This window comes from Alosa sapidissima, chromosome 5, assembly GCF_018492685.1.
Source record: "Alosa sapidissima isolate fAloSap1 chromosome 5, fAloSap1.pri, whole genome shotgun sequence".
Lineage (NCBI taxonomy): Eukaryota > Metazoa > Chordata > Actinopteri > Clupeiformes > Clupeidae > Alosa > Alosa sapidissima.
The window spans coordinates 10,246,106-10,272,340 of NC_055961.1; the positions used below are offsets into that span (position 1 = coordinate 10,246,106).

Sequence of the window (26,235 nt, forward strand, 5' to 3'; positions counted from 1 at the left end):
AAAATACAAGATCGGAAAAGTCTGACAATATGAACAGCCACTGGACATGAAAGCTTTTTGAAAAGGAAGCTTTTGAAAAGGAATGATTGAGTTTGGAATGTAGCTTATAGTTTCATTTTCTGAGTGCATGTTTGTAAATTGTTTGTATAGATTTGAAAAAATGACACAGATTTGTAAAAACAACTCTTTTACAGTAGTAATATATGTTCTTACCTTAACTTTGACGAGTTGAGTCATACCTCTCCCGTGTCGATACGTGCACTCAAACGCTCTGGTGCGCGGCGTGAATGTGTTAGCATGTTGCTATGCTAGCGGGCTCAGACGTAGCCATAGAGGGAGGAAGATAGCAGTAATCAAAAACATCTACGTTTTCCCTACTTAAATACAGTTGCACGAGTAGTTGATAAAAATGTGTAAGGTCACACAACATGAAACGTGGCGATTTTCCAAGCGAATAAACAGGAGAACTACAATGTGTGGCGCAATAGCACTTGGGAGTACTTCGACCTAGCGTGGTAATATTAATTAACACCTGAAAGTTAAGGTAAGAACATATATTACTACTGACATTGGGTGGCGTGTTCCTTTAAGAAGAAAAAGTGAATAATTGCTCTTTAGATTTTCTCTCTCTTTATCTTTTCCTTTCTTTCTTTGTTGTTCTCCCACCCATTGGATGAGTGTACAAAATGTAAACAAGTAAATATGTACAGACAGGAGAAGCTTCGCTCCCTGCTACATAGTTTAGGTGTGTGTCATGTTCTTTTAAAAGTCTTTGTGAAGTGCAGTGATGTCACTGTCTGTAGCCTTTTCTCAACACTCTTGTTGCTCAACACCCTGCTTTGTGGTTCTCATCATACATGCAACCTCAAGAGTTGAAGGAAGAGGTTTTGCTCATAAATAGACACAGACACACACACATAAACACACACACACATACACACTCATCTCGGACCAGGTTGAGTGATGGCTGGCTGTGGCGAGAGCCCAGAGGACGATGTCTGTCTGAGGTGGACATGGGTGTAGGTCATCGTACTGGTCTGCTGTTACGGTAGGCTCTGAAATCCTCTCTCACAATGTTACATTCTACATCTCAGGCATTTAAAGATATCATACAGGGTCTGTAAAATATCAATTTGCTGTTGAGTAGTTTTCATCCTCAAATTCAAAATGTTGGTGGGTAAAATGTATATTTTTCTATTTGGTATATTTTTTGGTAAATGGTATAACATTGAAATACATGTATATCCTCTGGCTGAGATGCTATGTTTTATGAGATCCAACAGCGCTGACTCTTAGCCACTGTAGGCCAAGCATGTTGAACTGATGAACACTAACCAAGCCTGCTACTGATGAACCGTTTGCTCTCGGCCTGCTGTGAGTTGCTCTCGGCCTGCTGTAAATAGCAACTGAAAGTGTGTGGCCAAGTTATGACCATCGAACTCAGTAGGACTTTGTGTGTAACTCAAGCTTCTCTCACTGAAACATGGTGGACACTTCATCAGCTAGTAGACAAGCTGCTATCAACAATGAAATGCCAAAACATTTGATTTCTTATTAGTTATTTTATAATGTATATAAAACCAACAACCAACTGTTTGGCAGACAGGTGCAGAAATGCACTTTCTTCAAAAATAACTTTTTAAAAATCTTTACTCTAACTGGACATTAATTTACTTTATATTTAACTTTTAATTACTAATTACTGCAATCAGATAATAAATGCTTTATATATTTTTTACTTCATATTTAACTTATTATGACAATTACAACCAGACATTAACTTAATTTCTACTTAACTTTTAATTGGAATTACAACCAAAGACATTAACTGAAAGTAGGCCTATTTTACATGTAACTTTTAATTACGATTACACCAATCAAATACTAACTGACTTCATATCTAACTTTTAATTCTTCTTACACCAATCAGATACTAACTGACTTCCAGAGCCGGACAGTAACGGAGTACATTTACTTGACTACAGTACTTGAGTATAATTTTGAGGGATCTGTACTTTACTCGAGTATCATTTTTGGGGAGTACTTATGACTTTACTGAAGTACATTTGAGAGGCAAATATTGTACTCTTTACTCCACTACATTTCTATCCATAACTGTGAGTCCGTTACTTCTTCTAAAAACAAAGGAAAAAAGAAAAATCTCGCAAACCCTCAATTTGTTGTTTCCCTCTCAAACGTGATTGGATTGTGCAGGCACCACTGATTGGGACAGCCTATCAGCAATCACCTTCAGCTTTCCGCCAAAGTCAACTCCATGGTCAAATTTAGATAAGAGACGAAACCATAGACGAAACAGCAGGTCCATCTCGGGAATGTGCCAACCAATAGTATTTTGTATTTGAAATGTGTATTTTAAATACATGTATTAGAAATACTGCCCATCCCTGGCAACAAGGTAAAAAGATGAAAATGACTTGATTTTACTTTCAATTCCTTTTACATTCTCCAAGGTATTAACATTAACATTTTTCATAACTCCATGTAGGACGTTTCTGTACATAAATGTAAACACTGTGGCAGTAGTAATGCAATATTTAGAAAATGTAAGCTACTCTTGATACTCAAGTACTTTTAAAAACAAGTACTTCAGTACTTTTACTTAAGTAGACATCTGACTGTTGTACTTTTACTTGTACTTGAGTAAAATTTAGCAAAGGGTATCTGCACTTTTACTCAAGTATTGAAGCTGTGTACTCTGTCCACCTCTGCTGACTTCATATCTAACTTTAAATTATTATTACACCAATGGGACATTAAAGGCAAACCGAATGCTGTCGATACAGAAAAAAGAGAGGGATACTACCTAGCTTGAGTTAATGATGCTCCCAGGATGTAGCACTGTAGCTGCCTGGCTGCTATAGCTGTTGGCTGCAGCAACTCAAGATGTTTTTTGGGTTTATTTCTTCGTGCCGACAGTATTCAATGACCTTGAGAAACAGAGATCTACTGTATGCGAAAAAATCTGGAGTTCTCCTTTAATTTTCATAACATCTCACGTCCGTCCCAGGCTCGGTGGTCCAAGGCAGTCAGTCTCCCGCCAAGGTGGTAACCAGGGGCAACCTGACAGCCAGGGCCGGAGACAGCGTGATGTTCCACTGTGAGGTTCGTGATGCCCTTGGGGTCAAATCTGTCACTCAACGACACCCACCAGGGACGTGTCACCATGACGACAGCCAGCAGCTTCATTCTGAGGAATGTGAGCATGGAGGACTTTGGGTTGTATTGCTGCAAGGTGGGTAGAGAGAGAACCAGGGGTGAGGAAGGGGCAGAGAAGGAGTGAGGGATAGAGAGGGGTATTTGAGGAGGAGAAGGAGGGAGGAATAGAGAAGGGCATTGGATGGGCAGAGGGAGGGATAGAGAGAGAGAGCGAGGGATAGTGAGGGGCATTGGAGAAAAAGAGGAAGGGATTGACAGGGGCATTAGAGAGAGGGATAGGAGCACTGGATGGAGAGATGGATACTGGGAGGGATGGAGAGATGGAGGGATGGGAGGAGGTAGGGATAGGAGCACTGGAGGGAGGGATGATACCAGGAGAGATGGAGGGAGGTATAGATACACTGGAGGGATGGAAGGAGGGATAGAAGCACTTGGGGATGGAGAGAGTGGTGGAGGTGTGAGCAGGTGGTCAGTGGGTTTATTTCAGCTTTTCTGACTTCAATCCCAAACAGCTGAACGTGTTCCCTGATGGAGTGCTGCAGGCAGAAATGCATCTGAGTGAAGAGGAAGACCACACAGCTTCTCAAAGATGTATTTCTAAGTATGAAGCACTTGGAAGCTGGTGTAATTGGGTGTTGATTTGAATTGTAGACTTGCAGACACTGCTATGAGTCACTCCAGTGTGAACATGATCTTCTCATTCACGCACACACACACATGCCCACACTGGCGCACGTACACACGCACGCACACACACACACCAGGGATGCCAATAAATGTGAAGGGTGATGTAGAATAAAAAAATATTTTTTATAAGTGCATGTGTAACAGCAGCACCTTGGATCGGGAGGCGAGCGCGCTAACAATTGAGCCAATAGCCCAGGCTCGCATGCCAGCAGCACTCTTGAGGCGTCGGGGAGTGAGGTTTACCAACGTTCCACAAGCACAGCTAAGCTAGCTGGCATCCGTTACACTCAGCCCCTAAACCTCACTCCCGATCCGGGTCACGGCACCAATGTAACCTGCGTTGTGTTGAACCTGCGCGATTCAGCCCTGCACACGCCCGGACTCAAACCCGCAAACAGCAACACCTCGGATCGGGAGGCGAGCGCGCTAACAATTGAGCCAATAGCCCAGGCTACTGGCTCGCATGCCAGCAGCACTCTTGAGGCGTCGGGGAGTGAGGTTTACCAACGTTCCACAAGCACAGCTAAGCTAGCTGGCATCTGTTACACATGAACACATAATCTTTAATGTACATGCCATGCAATTTCTGAAACCAGTTACTGAAACAGCAAAATCCCACATCAAAATGACAAAACCAGAAACTAATTTTCTAACTAAGCCTCTTGCTGTCTTAATATCATAAACATTACATGCATGTTGCAAATTCTAAGACACAATTATTAGACCTCTAAAATAGAAGATCAGAAAAGTCTGACAGTAAGAGCAAGCACTAGACATGGACATTAGCTTTTGAAAAGGAATGATTGAGTTGAATGTAGAGTTTCATGTTGCACATTTGTGGTGCTTTCTGTTTTCTGTGTGCCGGTTTGTAAAGTGCGTGTGTAAAGCGATTTAAAAAAAAAAAAGAGATTTTTGAAAAAGAGAGATTTGAAAAAAATGAGACACAGAACAAACTCTATAAAAGTGAGAAATTACTCTTCCTTTCTCTCTTCTTCCTCCTTTCTCTGTTCTCCCTTCTATGGACCCTTTCCGGAGAGTTCCATTATCAGCATCATAGTTGGCCCCACAAGGCTTCCGTTTTAACATTCCATATGTTATCTTAACCCTTAAAGGTGTAGGTTTTTGAACATTCTAAGTTCCGCAACAATTGAAGGTTCTAAAATTCTATGTTGAATTCAATGAACCCAGATATTCTTTAGAATGTTCATTTCTCAACATTCCCGTCACACCGGTGTGACGGTACTCCTTTAAGGGTTAATGCAGAGGAAGTAGATTGGGGCCCAAATAGAATGTTCAAGCATTGTTTTTGTTTACCTTGTTGAAAGGGTCCATAGGATGTGTGTTCAGAGTGTTAACAGCAGCCAGCAGCAGACAGGAGCTGCGTTGTTTAGGTGTGAGTCATGCTTGGTTTTTATGAAGTGCAGTGATGACACTTCTTGCAGGTTGAAGATGCTATAAAAACAGCAAACACACACACACACACACACACACAGCTTTCTTGCTTTTGGCCTACATACAACCTCAAAGAGTTTCAGGAAGAGATTTTGCTCATAAATAGACACACACGCCCACAAACACACATACAGTAGAAGTCTCGGACCAGGCTGAGTGATGGCTGGCTATGGCGAGGGTCCAGAGGATGATGTCTGTCTGAGGTGGACATGGGTGAAGGTCATCGTACTGGTCTGCTGTTACGGTAGGCTCTGAAAACTCTCACAACGTTACATTCTACATCTCAGGCATTTAGATACATCATGCAGGGCTTTACTGGTTTGTAAAATAGCAGTTGCAGTTGAGTAATTTTCAACCTGAAATTCTTATTTTTGGTGGGTAAGGGACCGTTCGGTATTTATGGAAAGGACCATTGGAGGAAAATTGGGGAGGGTCATGTCTTTTTATTCTTTGTTGAGGGGAGGGTCACCCAATTTTTTTTGTCTAGGAGGGAGGGTCACCTAACTTTTGTATTCATGAGAACAGCAAAATTTGGGCCGTCACCCAGGGCCTCGCATCTGATGGGCCTCGCACCTGGCCAAAGATGACAATAAGTGTTTATTCTTCATTAACACCTTGTAGCCTAAGCAACAAGCTTTAATGTGGCTTAATGTCCTAAAACAGGCTCGAGATATAATTCCAAAGGGGGCAGATACTGCACTCAAAACTTTCAACCTTCAAAAAAAAAGATTGAACGAAGCTTCCGAACTTTGAAATTGCGATTAGTAACTGGCATCGGGTGAACGAAGCTTTTCGAAGTTGAACAGGCTATTAAAAATTTGCGCACCTCCTTGTCACAGGAGAGACTATAGTGGGCTCGCCTCTATGAATTGAAAAAGATGTTAGACTACCTGCAAGCTGGCCTATGATTTCATTGCTGAGTTTGCGGCAAAGTAAGCAAGAAAATGTTTTTCAAAAAATGTTTTTTGAGTCCGGATATGGCGAGTCACTGTCATTTATTATGACCGCCATGCAGCGAAGCGGCGGTCATATAGGTTTAGTCATGCCCAAATTTCTGTCAATGATTCCCAGGACACTGAAAGACCGGGGTACACGAAACTTGGTGGGCATGTAACCCCACATGGATAGCATGGGACCATCGTTTTTCGTTTTGATCTGTAGCCCCCCCGCTGGACTGGACCCCCCGAAAAGAGGGTAGGGCAGACACAGTTTTCTGTGAATATCTCGAAAACCGTAGGGTTTAGGAGGACCATTTTTTTTTTTGTATGTTGATCTCAAGGGGCCATGTCAACTCATTCCATAACCACTCATTTCATGTATAGCGCCACCTAGTTAAACACAAAAAAGTAAAAATGAGGTGTTGTAATTGAAGGTATCTGTGACCTAACATAGTCAAAACTGCACGAAATTGGAAGTGTAAGATCATTATGACACCCTCTGTATGCACAAGTTTTGTGGAATTCCGTTCATGGGGGGGCCACACAATAAATTAATTTATGTTACTATACACCAACTGGCCTGTAGGTGGCCGGAGAGTTTTCTGTGAATATCTCGAGAACCGTAGGGCCTAGGAGGTCCACCTTTTTTATGTATGTTGGTCTTAAGGGGGCATGTCAACCCATCCCATTACCACTTATTTTCATGTATAGCGCCACCTAGTTAAAAATTAAAAAGCAAAAATTAGGTGTTTTCATCACAATATCTCTGGCTGACAAGGTCAAAACTGCACAAAATTAAAAGTGTAGGATCATTATGACACCCTCCGAATGCATGCCAAGTTTTGTGTACTTTCGTTCATGGGGGGCCTTACAATAAAATAATTTATGTGTACATTTAGTGACGTACACCAACAAGGATTCCCGGGACACTGAAAGACCGGGGTACACAAAACTTGGTGGGCATGTAACCCCACATGGATAGCATGGAACCGTCATTTTTCGTTTTGATCTGTAGCCCCCCCCCCCCCGCTGGACTGGACTCCCCGAAAGGAGGGTAGGGCAGACACAGTTCTCTGTGAATATCTTGAGAACTGTAGGGCCTAGGATGACCATTTTTTTCCGTATGTTTGCCTCCAGGGGTCATGTTAACCCATTTCATGTGCACACATGTACACAAACAGATACACACACACACACATACATTCACAATAATCATACGTATGACACATACTCACACAGTAGATATATGTACGCTTGCATGCACAGTCACATACGCAGGCACACACACAAGCACACACACAAGCACGCACACACACACACACACACACACACACACACACACACACACACACACTCACACTCACACTCACACACACACACACATAACATAAACATAACACAAACAATCAAGAATTTCTCAGAATTATGAACAGGCAAGATGGAGGTGGGGTTGTATAAAATGAATTTTACATGTGAAATCTATGAACTAATCTTGTTTTGGTACTTGTTGTCTAGCAGATACCAGTGAGAATTGAGTGTGGATAATGCAATTTAGTGAGACAGTTAGAATCATATAGGCATTTCTGCGTGATTTCTTTTTGTGGAAAAAATGTGCTGGACTGGGTGGCGGTCATATTTTGTACCGCTCTGCGGTACATCTAGTTTGTCCAATGTTAGCCTACAGACCAGTTTCCATAGTGCACATTTTATCAATTGTTTGAATGTCGTGTGTGTTTCTGCTCATTGACAAATAGCGTTCAGCACAAAGATTCATGCCCAATTAATTACCCTGTTAAAGTGTTCGTCTTTGTTACACTAGTTTGATTTGATTTTGTGATGTAGCCTATGATAAACACCATATGGCCAAATATGTGACTCATAACTGATGTTATAGGCTAGACAATTTCCCCTCTTAAAGACAAGCTGGTGTACTTATTAGACTACTATTAAAAGGCACCAGGCTTTCGCATGATTCCATGCATGTAAGTGAAAGGGCCTCGCATCTGTCAAGTTCGCACAGGGCCTCGCACCCCTTTGCGACCGCCCTGCAGCTCCTCCAAAGACAGCGGGGAAAAAGTTAAAATACGCGATAAACCCGGGAAAAGTTGACAGGTTTGTTTCGGTCCCGGTGATTGTTTGTGAAATTGTGCAAAGGACAGCCTTTCCAAGGCATTTCAATGAAGGAGTCGTAGCAACGAAGCTCCCAAATTGACACAGTACAGAAGGCATCAATAAATTGATGGGAATGGGGAGGGTCATGGGTTTTTCTCAATCACTTTGGAGGGTCATAGAAAAATGTTTTGCTGGCTGAGGGAGGGTCACGTCTTTTTTGACCAACGCTCCCAAAACTCCTCCGGTAGCCCCTTAAATAAATAACAGTCCCTAAAATGTGTTTATAAATTCAAATAAAATAAAAACAAGAAGTTAAACGTATATAGCGCTTTTCTCGAAACTCCCTCGGCCTGCTCTGAGTCACCATCAAAGGCTTCAGAAATTGCTCCTGTAAATAGCAACTGAAAGTGTGTGGCCAGATAGATAGATAGATAGATAGATAGATAGATGCATGTTAGCTGCCTGTCGTTTCTCAGAAAGACGTTTCTCAGAACTCTGACCCCAAAACCTCAATGACCCATGCACTTGTGTAACTGAAAGCTTCGCTCGCTGAAACATGGTGGACACTTTTACATCAGCTAGTAGAAAAGCTGCTTTACCTTACTTTATCTAACCTCTAATTCTTCTTACACCAATCAGATACTAACATGTATTTCACTTTTAATTAACACTACTTGAATAATAACTTATTTTATATTTAAATTATAATTATTATTACGCATGATACTAACTTACTTTATATTTCACTTTTAATTATTATTACACCAACGGGACATTAACTTACATAACGTGTAACTCGCGTCCGTCCCAGGATCAGTGGTCCGAAGTGGTCAGTCTCCCAACAATGTGGTAACCGGGGGCAACCTGACAGCCAGGGCTGGAGACAGCGTGACGTTCCGCTGTGAGGTTCGTAATGGCTCCCACATCAACATGGTGAAGTGGACCCGGTGTTACCGAGGGGCGGCGCCCAGTAAGGTCCTCGTCTTCATGACCTCGGGGTCACAGCTGTGGCTCAGCGACACCCACCAGGGACGTGTCACCATGACGACAGCCAGCAGCTTCACCCTGAGGAACGTGAGCATGGAGGACTTTGGGTTGTACTGCTGCAAGGTGGGTAGAGAGAGAACCAGGGGTGAGGAAGGGGCAGAGAGGGAGCGAGGGATAGAGAGGGGTATTAGAGGAGGAGAGGGAGGGATAGAGAGGGCCATTAGAGGAGGAGAGGGAGGGAAATAGATAGAGACACTGGAGGGAGGGAGGGATAGAGAGGGGCATTGGATGGAGGAGTGGGAGGGATAGAGAGGGGTATTGGATGGAGGAAGGGAATGAAAGATTGGGGCATTGGAGGGAGGTATGGATACAGAGAGGGATGGAGGGATGAAGAGGGGCATTAGAGCGGTGGAGAGAGGGATAGATAGAGACACTGGAGGGAGGGAGGGATGAAGAGGGGCATTGGAAGGAGGGATAGGAGCACTTGGGGATGGAGGGAGTGGTGGAGGTGTGAGCAGGTGGCCAGTGGGTTTATTTCAGCTTTTCTGACTTCAATCCCAAACAGCTGAACGTGTTCCCTGATGGAGTGCTGCAGGCAGAAGTGCATCTGAGTGAAGGAACCGGAGAGGTAGACCATGAAGCTTCTCAAAGACCCACACTGTTTGGTAAGGGATGTGTAAGACGTCACTAGTCAGGACCAATGAGGGAACTGGGAGTGGTCGAAGGAAATTGTGAAGCTGTCCGCGCACTGTTGGAAATATATCAATTGATTATAAACCCCTGTTAAACCTAATAAATCTGACTCCGCTCAATATTAGAAAAGTTTTGGTTCATTGTAACATTGTTATCCTTAGTGGGTTGATATGCCCACAATACATATTGTTAATGAGAATGCCTAACTCGTTTTCTTGTGACACGCGCTCAAGCTTAGGAATATATACTATAGGTCTCCTCCACCTGCCGATTAATTCGGCGGTTCCTAAACATAACACGTATTGGTCTGGAAGTGGTCAGAGGTTACATGCTGATCCGGACTGCTATACTCATCAGCGTGTTAGACAGTCAAGCAAATTCCTATGCTACAGGGGGTCAGGCTGTGCTAGGTTTTCGCGACCAATCTAGGACCATCGCTGACAAACTGCCCACCGCTGTGTAATGCTTGGTCATTTCATAATAACATGCCAGCTCCCAGGTGATTTAGTTTCTACGGCGGCGATAACTAATCCCAACCGTCCATTATGCTAGTAACGTTACCTAAACTGCTACTCTGGACTACAAGTACAATAGAAAGGCTATGCGGGTCAGAACATCACAATTTATTTGTCAGATACAAGCTATTCATCCAATACATTATAGAAGTTACATCTAAATGAATAATGTGAAAGTTACGAAAACAGGTTAAAGGAACATTTAGGAAACCATATGAAGCAATCATATGGTTTCCTAAATGATGAGAATGAACATACCAGCTCAGAGGATGATGACTACACACCTTAGTGGTGCGGGAGATTCTGACTACAGAATGGCTCCTAGAATGCTCTGTAAACTTCACTTAAATAGGCTACCTAGTTTGTGGTTGGTTACATTCACATGATTGGAGGTCAGCTGATTTGGGATCACATGGTTGGAGGTCAGCTGATTTGGGATCACATGGTTGGAGGTCATCTGATTTGAGAGTACTTTGATGAGACTTGAGACCATTGTTGTAGTGAGACTGCATTAATCAAGACATGACAATATACACATTAATTACATTTCCTGCTTCCTAGTTAGTTTCTCTGTGAAAAAGGCAAAGGTTAGAGATATAATCAAAAGTTGTTGTAGCAGCAATATGTGACAATGGGCCCACCATGAGGTCATACCATCATGTGGTAGGGAAATTAATCAACAGTTCACATGATCAGGAGTTTGATCAGTATAGAAACATTAGGACTCATTACAGACGGGTTCTGCCAGGAGTGTGTCTTACTGTGTGTGTGTGTGTGTGTGTCTGTGTGTGTGTGTGCGTGTGTTCGTGAGTGTGTGTGTGGGTGTGTGTGTGTGTGTGTTTGTGTGTGTGTGTTGTCCCTGGCTGTTGGATAAGGCACTGTGTCTGAAAAGAGTTTGTTTTACTGAGTGTGTGTGTGCGTGTACACATATTATCATGCATGTAATATTATGCCTTTATCTTATGGATTATGGAGGTTTTAGAGTTTTATATCATAATAATACCAGACCAGTTAACGAAAATGACAAATATAAATGTGTGTGTGTGTGTGTTTACTCCCAGGCCTTCCTCCACAGGTCGTGTACATCTTGGGAGGCATTGCGTGTGCTCTAGTGTTGGTTGTTGTCGTGACGACTGTGATTGTTTGTAAGGTGAGTCTGAGTTGTTATCCGGCAAAGTCCTCAAGTCCCCCCACTCTGCGGCAATCTTGCAATGGACTTTGGGCAGTTATCGGGCAGCTATTTTGCGATTCAAGTGAATGGGGAGGCACAGGAAGGGACGGGATATGTGTAGAGACTACTGCCATATTGGCATTATGAACTAACCCCATGCATTTTTATGGAGGATTCTTTCAGTGCTGTGTCTCCTCATTATAAAGCCGTTCTCTTAGTTCAAAAAGGTTTCAGTGCAAACCTCTACAAGGCCACCAGGGGCACACTTCGCATACGAAGTCACAGCTAATCAAGTAATCCTGTCTCTTGATTCAAGGCATCTATCTATACAGTACAGTAAGTTATCCAATCCTGTGTCCTGATTCCACTCCTAGAAGCAGCGCAGCTCCAGAGTCCAGCTCCAGGACTACGCCAACGTACCAGTGCACCGAGGGAGAGTCCCAAAAGGTCCTAATGACGCGGGAGAGGAGAACGACAAGGCTGCAGAGGAGAAGGATGATGATGATGATGATGATGAAGAGGACTTTGATTACCAAAACATCCCCAGGGGTTCCTGACCCTTGAACATGTCACACACACACACACACACACACACATGCTCAGCCCGCACATACACATTTCCATCTGGGTCATTACACGGCTAGCTGCATACAGTACAGAACTGTATACAGTACACATGCTAGACTTGGAAACAATCTACAGCTCTTAAAACACACTATGCCTGATGTGCTGTTAGCTTGTTAAACACACACACACACACACACACACACACACACACACACACACACAAACACACACACTAACAAGATAAATAACATGTAGCCTTTTACTGTTTCATTATCAAGAATCTTTCCAAGTTAGACATTTTTCTATTGTCTTGCACACACAATCACCAATTCCAATAAATAATATTGTAATTTCCTCAGGCAAAAACATGGCTTTTGATTTCAATACAACAAGATATCACTGATGACTAAAACAATTATCTCTGATATTCAAAATATATCACTGATTAAAAAATATATAATTACGGATATATAATTCACAGCACTTTTGAAACTTTTGCATAAGAACATTTTCATATTAAAGCACTCTGAAAAGAGATTTGAGCACTTCTCCATGTGTGTCTGTTCATTAATACTATATGCCTGTGTAATTACTGGTTGCTGTATTTGATTAGATATTAGATATGCTCTGTTTTGTGACACACACACACACACACAGACACACAGACACACACACACACACACACACACACACATAGTTTCATGCTGAGACCACACACTGTAGCCACCTGCATAATGACAAGCCCTAAGAGAAAAGAGAGTGAAAGAGGGAAACTGCATTCAGAGCATCACTCACATACAACAGACACACACAGACATCTCAACCCAGGCTGAGGGATCGCTGGCTGTATAACGAGGGACGACGATGTCTGTCAGAGGTGTACATGGGTGAAGGTCATCGTACTGGTCAGCTGTTACAATGAGAGGGTGCTTGGTGGTAGTGGGGGAGGGGCATGAGAGTTGTAAACATTCAAAATGTTAGCTAAGTCCCCTCAATCTGTCAGACTTGCCAACTGCAGCTTTAATATCACAAACATTAAGGAATCCATTACATACATGTTGCACATTCCAAGACACAATTATTACACCTTGACAAGATTGGACAAGTCTGACAATATGAACAGCCATTAGACATTATAGTTAGCTTTTGAAAAGGAATGATTGAGTTTCAAATGTAGAGTTTTATTTTGCACATTTGTGGTGTTTCTGAGTGCAGGTTTGTAAATTGTGTGTAGGGATTTGAATGTGTGTTGTGTTCTTTTAAATGTCTTAGTGAAAAGCAGTGAGGCCACTTTCTGTAGCCTTTTCTCAACACTCCGGTCCGGCCTGCGGTCATGTCCTGATCCCACCCCATCTCTCTCTCCCACTCCTTTCTGTCTATCTTCACTGTCCTATCCGAATAAAGGCAAAAAGCCCAAAAAATATACTTAAAAAAAAAAAACAGCAAACACACACATACAGATTTGTGGTTTTCGGCATACATGCAACCTTGAAGAGTTGCAGGAAGAGGTTTTGCTCATAAATATACACACACACTCACACACACACACACACACACACACACACACACACACACACACACACACACACGTCTCGGACCAGGCTGAGTGATGGCTGGCTGTGGCAAGGGTCCAGAGGACGATGTCTGTCTGAGGTGGACATGGGTGAAGGTCATTGTACTGGTCTGCTGTTACGGTAGGTTACTGTCAACATCTGGGTGGTGGTAGTGTCATGGTTAGGGAGCAGGGCTAGCTTGCATTAGTCTGAGAATTTGTGTGTTCAATTCCCCGGCTTCCACTGTCTTAACCCGATGCTGCTCTGGGAACATTGGTCCTTGCAATATAATTCACATGTAATGGATAGATAAGTGAGGATGAACCTAAACCCTAAACCTCATTTGTTGGTGGATAAAATGTGTTATTACATGTACAGTATATAAATTGGTATTTGGTATAATTTTTGGTATATACAGTGGGGAGAATAAGTATTTGAACCCATGCTAAAGTTGACTAAAAAGAGGAATATAAAATCATCTGTTAGAAATTGATCTTAATGTCTTAATTAAAAAATGAATAAAAATCCAACCTTTAAGGACTATATCACTGATATCCTCTGACTGTCAGGATCTGGCCTGGACTGTTGACTCTGTGCCACCCTGTTGGCCATTCTGTGTATTGTTTTCGGTCATGTGCTCTGTGTTTACCTGTCTGCTGTCATGTGATTGTCTCCACCCCTTTTCCCTTATATGGTCTGCACTTTCTGTCTCTCCTGTCTTCCTGTTAGTTTCCCTCCGTTTCTGCTCACACCTGTTCCCTGTTATTGTCTTGTTAGTCTGGTCCAGTCCGCTGTCTTTCTGTTAATTAGTCTGTGTATTTCTGCCACCCCCACTTCTCTGTCCTTTTCAGATCGTCTCTCTGTTCATCCTGAGGTCTGTCTTGTAAGTTTGTCAATTTTGTAAATCAGTAAAGTGTGTTTTCTGTCTGAATGAGTCTTGTGCGTGGGACCTATCTTCAGTATCCTGACACTGACTGAGCAGTTATGATTTATCAGCTCCAACAGCTAGTGATGGCGAGATGAAGCTTCTTGAAACCTTGAAGCTTTCCAGCCAAATGTGTTGAAAAGTGGTTAATTTCTCGAGGCTTTGAATGCACCCTAGGACACCTACTAGTCAATAAAAATACAACACATAAAAATTCCTAATACAAAAAGCGCCATTTGGTCCGCAAATGCTTGATACGTTCATAAGTACAGGCATTGGGGAATACAAGCGATTCCCATGTTGAAATATTTCCTCTCTTTGTAGCCTAACCAAGTAGTAGCTAGGCGATCTGTGAAAATAACGCCTTGCCCAGTGTCCCAAAGAGCAACTTCCTTCGAGTGAAATATTTTCTCTCTTTGTAACAAATGAAGTAGAAGGTGATCTGCGAAATATTAGGCTATCTCGAGGTAAGGATCGATCCCAGGTCGCACAATTTCTAGTTCAACACCTTAACCAGTGTCCTATCCTACAATTACTACTACTTTCAGAGAAAAAAAGTATTGTATTATCTGTAATGTATCTGTATTAAAGGGGGGTGCTGAGGGTGCTGCAGCACCCCCTGCTGGCAGGAGATAGATTTTTCAAAATTATTATATATATTTTTAAATAATTACTAATTTGCTGTCTGACATTATTTATATTTTTGTATGTGAAATGATGAGTCAAATAGCAAAAAAGGGTTATGGATAGGTTCGAATATAGGCTACTAAAAATTAACAGGCCTGCTGTGAGTTGGCTATCAAAGCCGAGGAGCTATTTTCATCTGAACAGATAAATCAGGTTTTCACTTTAAAAAGCAGAGATTGCTCCGACAAATAGCAACTCAAAGTGTGTTGCCAAGTTAGGACCGTCGATCTCAGTAGGACTTTTGACATGTCTATGGACTATTAGGGGCGTCTATGTAAGATAACTTTAGCCAGGAAATTATTTAAACTGATCCACAGCATGCTAGCTGCCTGTTGACCAAAAGTTTCTTAGAGTTTTGGCCCCAAAACCCCAGAGACAATGCACTTAGTGTAACTGAAAGCTTTGCACGCTGAAACATGGTGGACACTTTCAAATCGGCTGCTACTGGCAACTAAATGCCAAAACATTTGATTTCTTTTTAGTTATTTTATAATGTATATAAAACCAACAACCAAGGAAGAGAAAGGGGAAGTTCCCGAAACCCCACCCCCATACAGTACATTTGGTATTAATTAAAAGTGAGGTGAAGCACACACTAATCCCCGCGCAGTGAGCTGCCTGTATCAACAGCGGCGCTCGGGGAGCAGTGAGGGGTTAGGTGCCTTGCTCAAGGGCACTTCAGCCGTGCCTACTGGTCGGGGTTCGAACCGGCAACCCTCCGGTTACAGGTCCGAAGTGCTAACCAGTAGGCCACGGCTGCCCCAAAAAGTGGTCTCAAGAGGAGAATGCACAAGAGAGGCCCTAAGAATCTAGATGATTTGGACATATTCTGTGAAGATGAATGCTCTCAAGTCTCCTGCTTTGTATTCTCCAACTTTATAAGATGTTATAAGAGAAGACTCAAAAATATAGTAGGCGCTACTACAAATTATTACACGGCTCTTCAGAGTGCTGCAGAATGCTCCATTCACTTGAATGGGCCTTCCCAACGTTCGGTGATCTGCTAATTCTCAACAACAGACCGCTGTCAAGGAAAATGGGCTTTGTGCTTCTAATTTACATCTTTCATATTACATATCAACACATGTTTATTGTTTCGTTTGGCAAGTAGCCGTGTAATAAGTGGGATAATGTATAGAACGCCGGTCATTATTGGGAAAATTAGTCCCTTCAGTCCCTATCGGGCGATTATTACATTACATTATCACTTACTTATATGCAGGGGTGCCAATTATTGTAGCATGTGTGTTTTTATTTGAAAAAATAAAATAAATATAAAAAAATATATTTATTTGTTTATGAGGATTTCCCCCTCATTGTCTTCATTGTGGAACTAAGTTATATTTAAGTTATATTTATCTAAGAAATATTATCTTTTACCAATACAGGTTTGCACTGTACATTGAAAACGTTCTTTTTAAACTGCTTAGACACAAAATCATGCCATATCATTTCTGAAACCTGTCACTCAAACAATACAATCCCACACCACCGGTTTGTAAAGTGTGTCTAAAAAACGAGACACAGGATGAACTGAGACAGACTCTAGGAAGAAAAAGTGAACAATTGCTCTTCAAATGTTCTCTTCCTTTCTTTCTCTGTTCTCCCTTCTATTGGATGTGTGTTTAGATTGCCAACAAGAGCTGCGTTGTGTGAGTCGTGGTATTTTTAATGTGCTGTTTGTGAAATGCAATGATTCCTGTAGCCTTTTCTCTTTGTTCACTATTTTAGGTTGAAGATGCTATATAAACAACAAACACACACCATTGTGGCTCTCGGCATACATACAACCTCAAAGAGTTTCAGGAAGAGGTTTTGCTCATAAATAGACCCGCACCTATTATATTATTATATTATTATTATTATATTATTATTATATATTAAATAGGGCTCACCCGCAAGGCGACCAAAATTGTGAGTGATGCAAGTCACCCCGCTCACAATCTGTTTGATCTACTGCCCTCTGGGAAGAGGTACAGAAGCCTGCGCTCCCGCACTACCAGACTCACCAACAGCTTCATACACCAAGCTGTAAGGATGCTGAACTCTCTCCCTCCTCTCCCCCCTCCACCCTCAGCTACATAACATCCTGGACATTGGACCCACAATGGCCGCCTGCACTACTCCACTTGCACACTTGCACACTTGTACACTTTACAACTTGGTGTTGTTGTCCTGAAAACACAACACTTCTGCTGCTCTTACATAACTTGCACCACTATGCCACTTTCTTTATTACTTAGGTCAAACAGAACTACCCAAGCCTTTTATTGGCCTGACTTTGCACTAGTATTTTATTGACTGTCTATGCACAATTTCAACCAAATTTTGCTGCTCTTATTTTTTCATTATTATATGTGCCCTCTTATTTACTTATTTACTTACTTTTTTGTTTACTTGAATGTTATGTTTGTCTGTGGACTTAAATTGGAAAAATATGTCTTGTCTTCACCGTGGGATAGTGAGAAACGTAATTTCGATCTCTTTGTATGTCTGGAACATGTGAAGAAATTGACAATAAAGCTGACTTTGACTTTGACTTTGACTTTGACACACGCACACAAACACACACACACACACACACACACACACACACACACACACACACACACACAGAAGTCTCGGACCAGGCTGAGTGATGGCTGGCTATGGTGAAGGTCCAGAGGATGATGTCTGTCTGAGGTGGACATGGGTGAAGGTCATCGTACTGGTCTGCTGTTACAGTAGGCTCTGAAAACCTCTCTCACAACTTTACATTCTACATCTCAGGCATTTAGATACATCATACAGGGTTTACTGGTTTGTAAAATAGCAGTTGCAGTTGAGTAGTTTCATCCTCGGATTAAAAATTATAATTTGGTGGAAAAAATGTATATTTTTCTATTTGGCACATTTTTTGGCAATAGCAATAACACTGAAATATATCCTCTGGCTGAGATGCTTTGTTTAATCAGATCCAACCGAGCTGACTTTTAGCCACTGTAGGCCTGTTGAACTGATGAACAGTACCAAGCCTGCTACTGATGAACCGTTTGCTCTCGGCCTGCTGTGAGTTAGTCATCAAAGCCAAGAAATGTTTTCATCTGAACAGATAATTTAGGTTTTCACTTTAGAGAGCAGAAATCACACCTGTAAATAGCAACTGAAAGTGTGTGGCCAAGTTAAGACCGTCAAACTCAGTAGGACTTGTGTCATGTCTATGGCCTCTGTTAGGGACACGTATGTGAGATGACTTTAGCCAGGAAATGATTTAAACTGATCCACAGCATGCCAGCATGCAAACGTCTCACAGCTGCCTGTTGACCAGAAGTTTCTCAGAGCTCTGACCCCAAAACCTCAGACTATGTGTGTAACTGAAAACTTCACTTGCTGAAACATGGTGGAAACTTTCACACAGACTAGCTGCTACTAACAACTAAATGATTTCTCATTAGTTATTTTATAATGTATATAAAACCAACAACCAAGGTTTTGTGAACTGTTTGGTCAGACAGGTGCAGAAATGCACTTCAAAAATAACTTTAATCCAACTGGACATTAATTTACTTTATATCTAACTTTTAAATCTATTACAGCAATCAGGTACTAACTTGCATTGCATTATTTATTTTTTTTACTTTTAATTATTATTACACCAACCAGATACAAACTTACTTTATATTGAACTTATTATGACAACTACAACCGGACATTAACTTAATTTATAATTAACTTTTAATTAGAATTACAACCAAACACATTAACAGTAGGCCTATTTTACATGTAACTTTTAATCATGATTACACCAATCAGATACTAACTGACTTCATATCTAACTTTTAATTCTTCTTACACCAATCAGATACTAACTGACTTCATATCTAACTTTTAATTATTACACCTATGGAACATCAAAGGAAAACTCCAGCAATTTCTTACATGGATCTCTGTTTCTCAAGGTCACCGAGTGCTCTTACAAAAAATAAAAGAAAGGAGTACTACCTGACTCGAGTTGCTGCAGCTAACAGCAATCACGATTTTAAAGATGGCCCCAGAGTGTAGCACTGTAGCTGCCTGGCTGCTCTAGCTGTTAGTTGCAGCAACTCAAGATAGGTAGCATCGATTGTTTCTTTGTTTTTTTTCTTCGTACCGACTGTATTCGATGACCTTGAGAAACAGAGATTTGGGTGCAGCCAGGTGTCCAGGTGTGAAGGTTTCCATTTTGGGCTAAGGTCCTCGGCCTTCTAACAATTACACCACGATACGAACTTAGGCTTAATTCTTCTTACACCATACTAACTGGTTTATATCTAACTTTTAATTATTATTACACCACGATACTACTTTATATTTCATTTTTAATTATTATTACACCAACGGGACATTAACTTGCGTAACATACTTTAACTCACGTCCGTCCCAGGCTCAGGGGTCCAAGGTGGTCAGTCTCCTCTCAGGAGGGAGAGGTCAGTCTCCCTCCAGGGTAGTAACCGGGAGCAACCTCACTGCCAGGGCCACTGTGAGGTTCATGACAGCTCCCACATCATCACCGTGGAGTGGACCCGGTGTGACCGTGGGGTGGCGCCCAAGAAGATTCTCGTCTTCATGCCCTCGGGGGCAAATCTGTCACTCAGCGACACCTACCAGGGACGTGTCACCATGACGACAGCCAGCAGCTTCACCCTGAGGAACGTGAGCATGGAGGACTTTGGGTTGTACTGCTGCAAGGTGGGTAGAGAGAGAACCAGGGGTGAGGAAGGGGCAGAGAGGGAGCGAGGGATAGAGAGGGGCATTAGAGGAGGAGAGGGAGGGATAGAGAGGGGTATTAGAGGAGGAGAGGGAGGGAGGGATAGAGAGGGGCATTGGATGGAGGAGTGGGAGGGATAGAGAGGGGTATTGGATGGAGGAAGGGAATGAAAGATTGGGGCATTGGAGGGAGGGATGGATACAGAGAGGGAGGGATGGAGGGATGAAGAGGGGCATTAGAGTGGTGGAGAGAGGGATAGATAGAGACACTGGAGGGAGGGAGGGATGAAGAGGGGCATTGGAAGGAGGGATAGGAGCACTTGGGCATGGAGGGAGTGGTGGAGGTGTGAGCAGGTGGCCAGTGGGTTTATTTCAGCTTTCCTGACTTCAATCCCAAACAGCTGAACGTGTTCCCTGATGGAGTGCTGCAGGCAGAAGTGCATCTGAGTGAAGAGGCAGACCACACAGCTTCTCAAAGACCCACACTGTTTGGTAAGGGACTAGGTCTGCAAGAAGTGTGTGTGTGTGTGTGTGTGTGTGTGTGTGTGTGTGTGTGTGTGTGTGTGTGTATGTGTGTGTGTGTTGCCTTACGCTGTTTGGTAAGGGACGGGGTCTGCAAGAAGTGTGTGTATTACTGTGTGTGTGTGTGTGTGTGTGTGTTGCCCCACGCTGTTGGACTGTGACTGTGTGTGTGTGTTGTTGTGGAAATCAGTAGCTTCTGTTCTGTGTATTAAAGGCCCGAGAGCTGAGTGTATTCAGTGTGTTTTGTGTCTTTCCACACACCCATGCTGAACACACTGACTCATTTTAGTTCTAGTTTTAAGTTCATCACAAGGATCCTACAGCTAAACATTCTCTCAAGACTCAGCAGTAACTGTAGGCTCCACTATAACATGTATTTCAGGCTGTATGTAAAATAATGTGAAGCTGTCTGATCTGTGATTTGTCAGTTGAGGTTAAAATTGTCATGTGATTTTTTTTTTTTTATCTTAGCAGTCCTAAGTGTACAGGTGTGATTTGTAGTTTGTGAGTTTAAAAATGTCACGTGGTGTACACATATTGCATGCAATATTATGCTTTTATCTTATCAATTATGGATGTATATAGTTTTATATCATAGTAATACGAGTGTTAGACCAGTTAACGAATATGACCAATATGAATGTGTGTGTGTGTGTGTGTGGCCTTCCAGGCCTTCCTCTACAGATCGTATACATCTTGGGAGGCGTTGCGTGTGCTCTAGTGTTGGTGGTTGTCGTGACGACTGTGATTGTTTGTAAGGTGAGTCTGATTTGCTATCCGGCAAGTCCTCAAGTCCCCCCTACTCGCAGGCCATCTTGTAATGCACTTTGGTCAGTTATCGGGCAGCTATTTTCCTATTTAAGTGAATGGGAAGGGGCAGGATATGTGTAGAGACTTCTGCCATATTGCCGTTACGAACTAACCCCATGCATTTCTATGGAGGATTCTTTGAGCACTGTGTTTCCTCGTTATAAAGCTTCTGACTCCATTCTCTGAGTTCGCACTGGAACCTTCTCCTTGTAGTTATGGGATATCCCAACTCAATACATACTAAGACACAATCACCTAATCCTGTGTTTTGATTCAAGTACATTAATCAGTTTGATTATATACAGTACAGTAAAAGTTATCCAATCCTGTGTCCTGATTTCTCTCCTAGAAGCGCAGAGTCCAGCTCCGGGACTACGTCAACGTATCAGTGCACCAAGGGAGCGTCCCAAAAGGTCAGGATGACACGGAAGAGGAGTACATCAAGGGTGCAGAGGAGAATGATGATGATGATGATGATGAAGAGGACATTGATTACCAAAACGTCTCTGTGTCCTGACCCTTAAACATGTCACACACACACACATGCTCACCCCGCACATACATACCGGTAATAACATCGGTACACGGCTAGCTGCATATAGACACACAAACGGCTGTGCTCACCTGCTAGCCTGTTAACACTCAGGCATACACACACATACACTCACATGCATACGCACACACTCATATGCAGAAACAAATACACACACACACACACACTGACATGCATACACACACTCACATGCAGAAACACACACATACACTCACATGCTAACAAACCACATAATGGTCCTCAGTAGGGCATGGAAACAATCTACAGCTCTTAAAACACAGTATGCTTGATGTGCTGTTAGCTTGTTAACCACACACACACACACACACACACAGACACACACACTATGCTTGAGGTTCAGCTAGCTCGTTAACCGCACATGCACACACACACACACACACACTATGCTTGAGGTTCAGATAGCTTGTTAACCACACACGCACACCACTGTGCTCAAAGCTTGGCTGACCTCACACACACACACACACACGATAAATAACATGTATCCTTTTATTGTTTCATTATCAAGACTCTTTCCAAGTTTATTCATTCTATTGTCTTGCACACACAATCACTTCCATCCGATTCCAATAAATAGTATTTTCATTTCCTCAGGCAAAAACATGGTTAGTATTTGATTTAAATACAACAAAATATCTCTGATGACTAAAACAATTATAATCTTTGATTATACAAAATATCCCTGATGATTAAAAAAACTATATAATACTGAGTATTGCTGAAGAACATTTTTATATTAAAGCGTCCTGAAAAGACATTTGAGCACTTCTCCATGTGTGTGTGTTCCTTAATGTACATGTGTAATTACTGGTTGCTGGTATTTGATTAGATATACTCTCTTTTGTGACACACACACACACAGTTTATTGTGGCCCTCACAATGTTTCATGCTGAGACCACACACTGTAGCCACCTGCATAATGACGGGCCCTAAGAAGAGAGAGAGAAAGAGGGAATTTGACAAACTGCGTCCAGAGCATCACTAACATACAGCCCCCTGCCCCTCCCCCAATTCAATATGTGCGTACTTGTGTGTGTTTGTGTTTGTGTGAGTATTACCTGCATCCAGAACATCCCTCATACACAATCCCCCATGTGTGTGTGTTTGCTCCCCCCCCGCCCCTCACTGTCAAGGACGTGTGTGTGTGTGTGTGTGTGTATATGTAGCTGTGTTTGTGTGTTACCTGTGGTAGCCCAGTCCACAGATGATGTCCAGAGCCTCTGCACTACGCCGCCCCCTCTGGCAGTAGAGCACCACATTAGTAGCGTCCGGGGGGGGCAGCTGTGTGCCGTAGCGCGCCGCAAACTGATCTGGAGTCAGCCCGAATGCCTGCTTCAGCTCGCCCACTGCACAAGCGGAATCAGTAGTTCAGTTTCAAGAGCCAACGACAGTTACTCCAATAAGCATCAGAGAGAACTATCCTAAGGCAGTTACTCCAATAAGCATCAGAGAGAACTATCCTACAGTAAGGCTGTTACTCCAATAAGCATCACAGATAACTTTACACGTGTTTTACACATGCGCATTCAATGCTCTCTTTGCGCAGATGCGGGGTCACACAAGATTTGGAGGCATGCCGCGTTGACGCAATTCTCGTCACACACTTGCTATCATCGTGTGCGCAGAACGCAGATGCAGTATCATGCCAGCCCCTTAAGGCTGGTACTCTAACAAGCATCACAAGAGAACTATCCTGAGGCTACTGTACAAACATCCCACCCCAACTCTCCTGCAAAACGTTGCAAAGTGATTCAAAGCAAACTGTGGGGCGTTGAACACTGTTGTTCATGCAAGCACTCTGAAAATAACCTTACTCTCGCCAGATTAATTTCGTTCTGCCTAGCTCCACTCACATCCATCTGGGATCGCTTCCGTTGAGAGTGATTTTGGCACCAGATTTTATGGTAGAGCCAATCAGGACGCAGGGCGGGAGTTTCATAGATGTGACGTAGCGTAGAAGCGACTGTTCTCAGCATCACGGGTTGGCTTTGATGTGAGTGGTTGAAGTAGCACGTCAATAGATGACGGACAAGTGCATATGCAAGGATTTTTGATAAGGCCCAGCCTTCTGAAACACCTCTCCAATGGATCGATCCCAGATGGATGAGTGGAGCTAGGCGGAACGAAATTCATCTGGCGAGAGTCAGGTTACTCTGAGAATGCCATTGTTTGCTTTCTTTTCTAAATTTATTCTGAGCCTGATGAAATCAATCTGAATATAAGTTTTCTTTTCTTTTCAACTTTTCATTCAACCTGACATTTCGGGACAATCCCTTCCTCAGCGTAACATCTTTCCATTTTTATCTTTCACCTGTAAATGCCAGGTTGATAAGCTGCGCTTACTGCCTTTTTAATACAGCGGGTTCTACATGTCCACGCTGATCCGACAGCACCACTGACACACCCACCAAACAAGAGAAAACTACCTCAACAAGAGAAAACTACCTCAAAACACTACCTTGCCCGTATAAAAAAAAAATTTAACATGAAAAAAAAACTGTGTTTGAGCTAAGTGCATGTTTACATTGATTCAATTTAGACTACAGTTTTGAGAAAGGTGCAAGAGCAGTTCTTGGGGTCTTCAGTACGGTCACTGACAGCAAAAATGCAGATTACATTGGGAGAAAAAAAAGTTATAAATGTCTCAAAATGTCTCCAAGTGTCAATCGTGCCAGGCCTTTCAAGGCGATATGGCTCAGTACCTCATTCAAGAGTGTAGACTCCCACCCTTGTGTGTTTGTGTGTGTGTGAATGCGAGAGAGAGAATGACTCACATGGTACGTTGATAGCTGTAGGTATGTGTCCCTCTGCAAACTCATCAGGCTCGCGGACATCAAAGAGTCTCACTTTACGCTCAGCTAACAAACACCTCAGCTCTGAAATGGAGACTAACACACACACACCACATACACACACACGCACACACAAAGTGTATGAGAAGTTTAGTTTATAACATCAGTCCCGGATTTCTGATGAATAAACTATGGTTTATGTCATAACTATTACCACTACTATTTTATGGATGGCAATTTCCTTCAACATTAATAAAGTGTCTATCTTTACCTTTCGATCTATATCCATTTATACATCCATTTATCTAGGCTATCTATCTCTTCTATCATCACAACAAATAAATGCAAAAGTATCCAAACACAGAGAGACTCCAAGATTTCTGTTCTGTTTAGTGATCACCTGAATCACAGCACTTCAAGGGCAGAAAGGGGAAGGAAGTGATGGTAGCCTTGGTGCCTAACAGGCTCATTCTTACACATAGCCTAGAGAAATTTTTAGCAGAGCCAGGAGATTATGATTATGGCTATTTTATTTCCAATACCTAAATGAAAGCACGACATTTCTCTCTCTCGCTCTCTCTCTTAACTGAACTACCTTTCCCAGACAAAATAATAGCCTACTACTTAAGTAGCTCGAACAGAGACGATAGACCCACCTGTGGAGGATGTTTCGAAGTTGTCCCCTTGACATAAACTTTGTAGCTTCCCTTCGCAGACTTCACATTCTTTCTCTTCTTTGCAGTGGACGCTATTTTGGGCAATACATACCAAAAAGGTCAGCAATAACCGTGATATTACTTTCATTGTGACACCTTTAGTTAAAGTGTTTAACTGCTCCCAACGAATATAGTTTGACACTTTCATCAGTAGGCTACCGCCCAGGATTTAATATTGCGTCATTTCGTCATCCGGCTTCCAGGCTGCTACGTGCGTGATGGCATGAACCAGACAAAACGTACCCGAACCATCGCAGCATACACAGTGACAGGGCGGTGAGTCAGGGACATTGTCCGAAATGCATGATGACTTCGGACAGATCACGAGTAGGGTTACACTCACACACAGAAAATAATTTGATACTAGAGAGAGTTTATTTGAGCAAATAGTAAACGAGAGAAAGATTCAAGAGAGAAGTGTAATATGCGGCATTACCAGTAGGTGGAGACCAAGCCTGGCAATTGATTTTTGTCATCTGTGAGGGAATAGTCTAATAATTCATCTAGCCTATTTGAGTCCTACTACACTCTCAAGAGGGCCTATACTTGGCTTTCTGGGGATGTCACAATTATGTGGGTGAGATAAAAAGCACAACAACTATATTTTTAGTTATATTTGATCATTTTTTGC

At 42.4% G+C, this 26,235-nt stretch overlaps 3 protein-coding genes across 5 annotated transcripts; 2 read left to right on the forward strand and 1 right to left on the reverse strand.

The window, feature by feature from the left end:
* Positions 1-808: 808 nt before the first annotated feature.
* LOC121708703 lies at positions 809-22,243 on the forward strand. 2 transcript variants are annotated; one of them, XM_042091530.1, is made up of 6 exons: positions 809-917; positions 13,871-13,993; positions 19,867-20,171; positions 20,591-20,681; positions 21,382-21,470; positions 21,871-22,243. In XM_042091530.1, the coding sequence occupies exons 2-6, from the start codon at positions 13,909-13,911 to the stop codon at positions 22,036-22,038; spliced, it is 738 nt and encodes a 245-aa protein (XP_041947464.1). In that variant the 5' UTR covers positions 809-917; positions 13,871-13,908; the 3' UTR covers positions 22,039-22,243. The 2 variants fall into 2 exon arrangements, with proteins under 2 accessions (XP_041947464.1, XP_041947465.1); XM_042091531.1 differs by lacking the exons at positions 809-917; positions 13,871-13,993 and adding an exon at positions 18,046-18,187.
* On the forward strand, positions 5,364-12,848 carry LOC121708701. Its single transcript, XM_042091529.1, has 5 exons — positions 5,364-5,560; positions 9,178-9,476; positions 9,919-10,018; positions 11,623-11,711; positions 12,107-12,848. Exons 1-5 carry the CDS (start codon positions 5,476-5,478, stop codon positions 12,287-12,289), a joined length of 756 nt encoding a protein of 251 aa, XP_041947463.1. The 5' UTR covers positions 5,364-5,475; the 3' UTR covers positions 12,290-12,848.
* Positions 12,914-25,788, reverse strand: LOC121708711 (thiosulfate:glutathione sulfurtransferase-like). 2 transcript variants are annotated; one of them, XM_042091543.1, is made up of 5 exons: positions 25,545-25,788; positions 24,871-24,984; positions 23,280-23,442; positions 22,951-23,025; positions 12,914-12,955 (listed from the first exon to the last, which is right to left on the reverse strand). In XM_042091543.1, the coding sequence occupies exons 1-4, from the start codon at positions 25,750-25,752 to the stop codon at positions 22,971-22,973; spliced, it is 540 nt and encodes a 179-aa protein (XP_041947477.1). In that variant the 5' UTR covers positions 25,753-25,788; the 3' UTR covers positions 12,914-12,955; positions 22,951-22,970. The 2 variants fall into 2 exon arrangements, with proteins under 2 accessions (XP_041947477.1, XP_041947476.1); XM_042091542.1 differs by lacking the exon at positions 12,914-12,955 and having other exon boundaries at positions 22,571-23,025; positions 25,545-25,787.
* Positions 25,789-26,235: the final 447 nt, after the last annotated feature.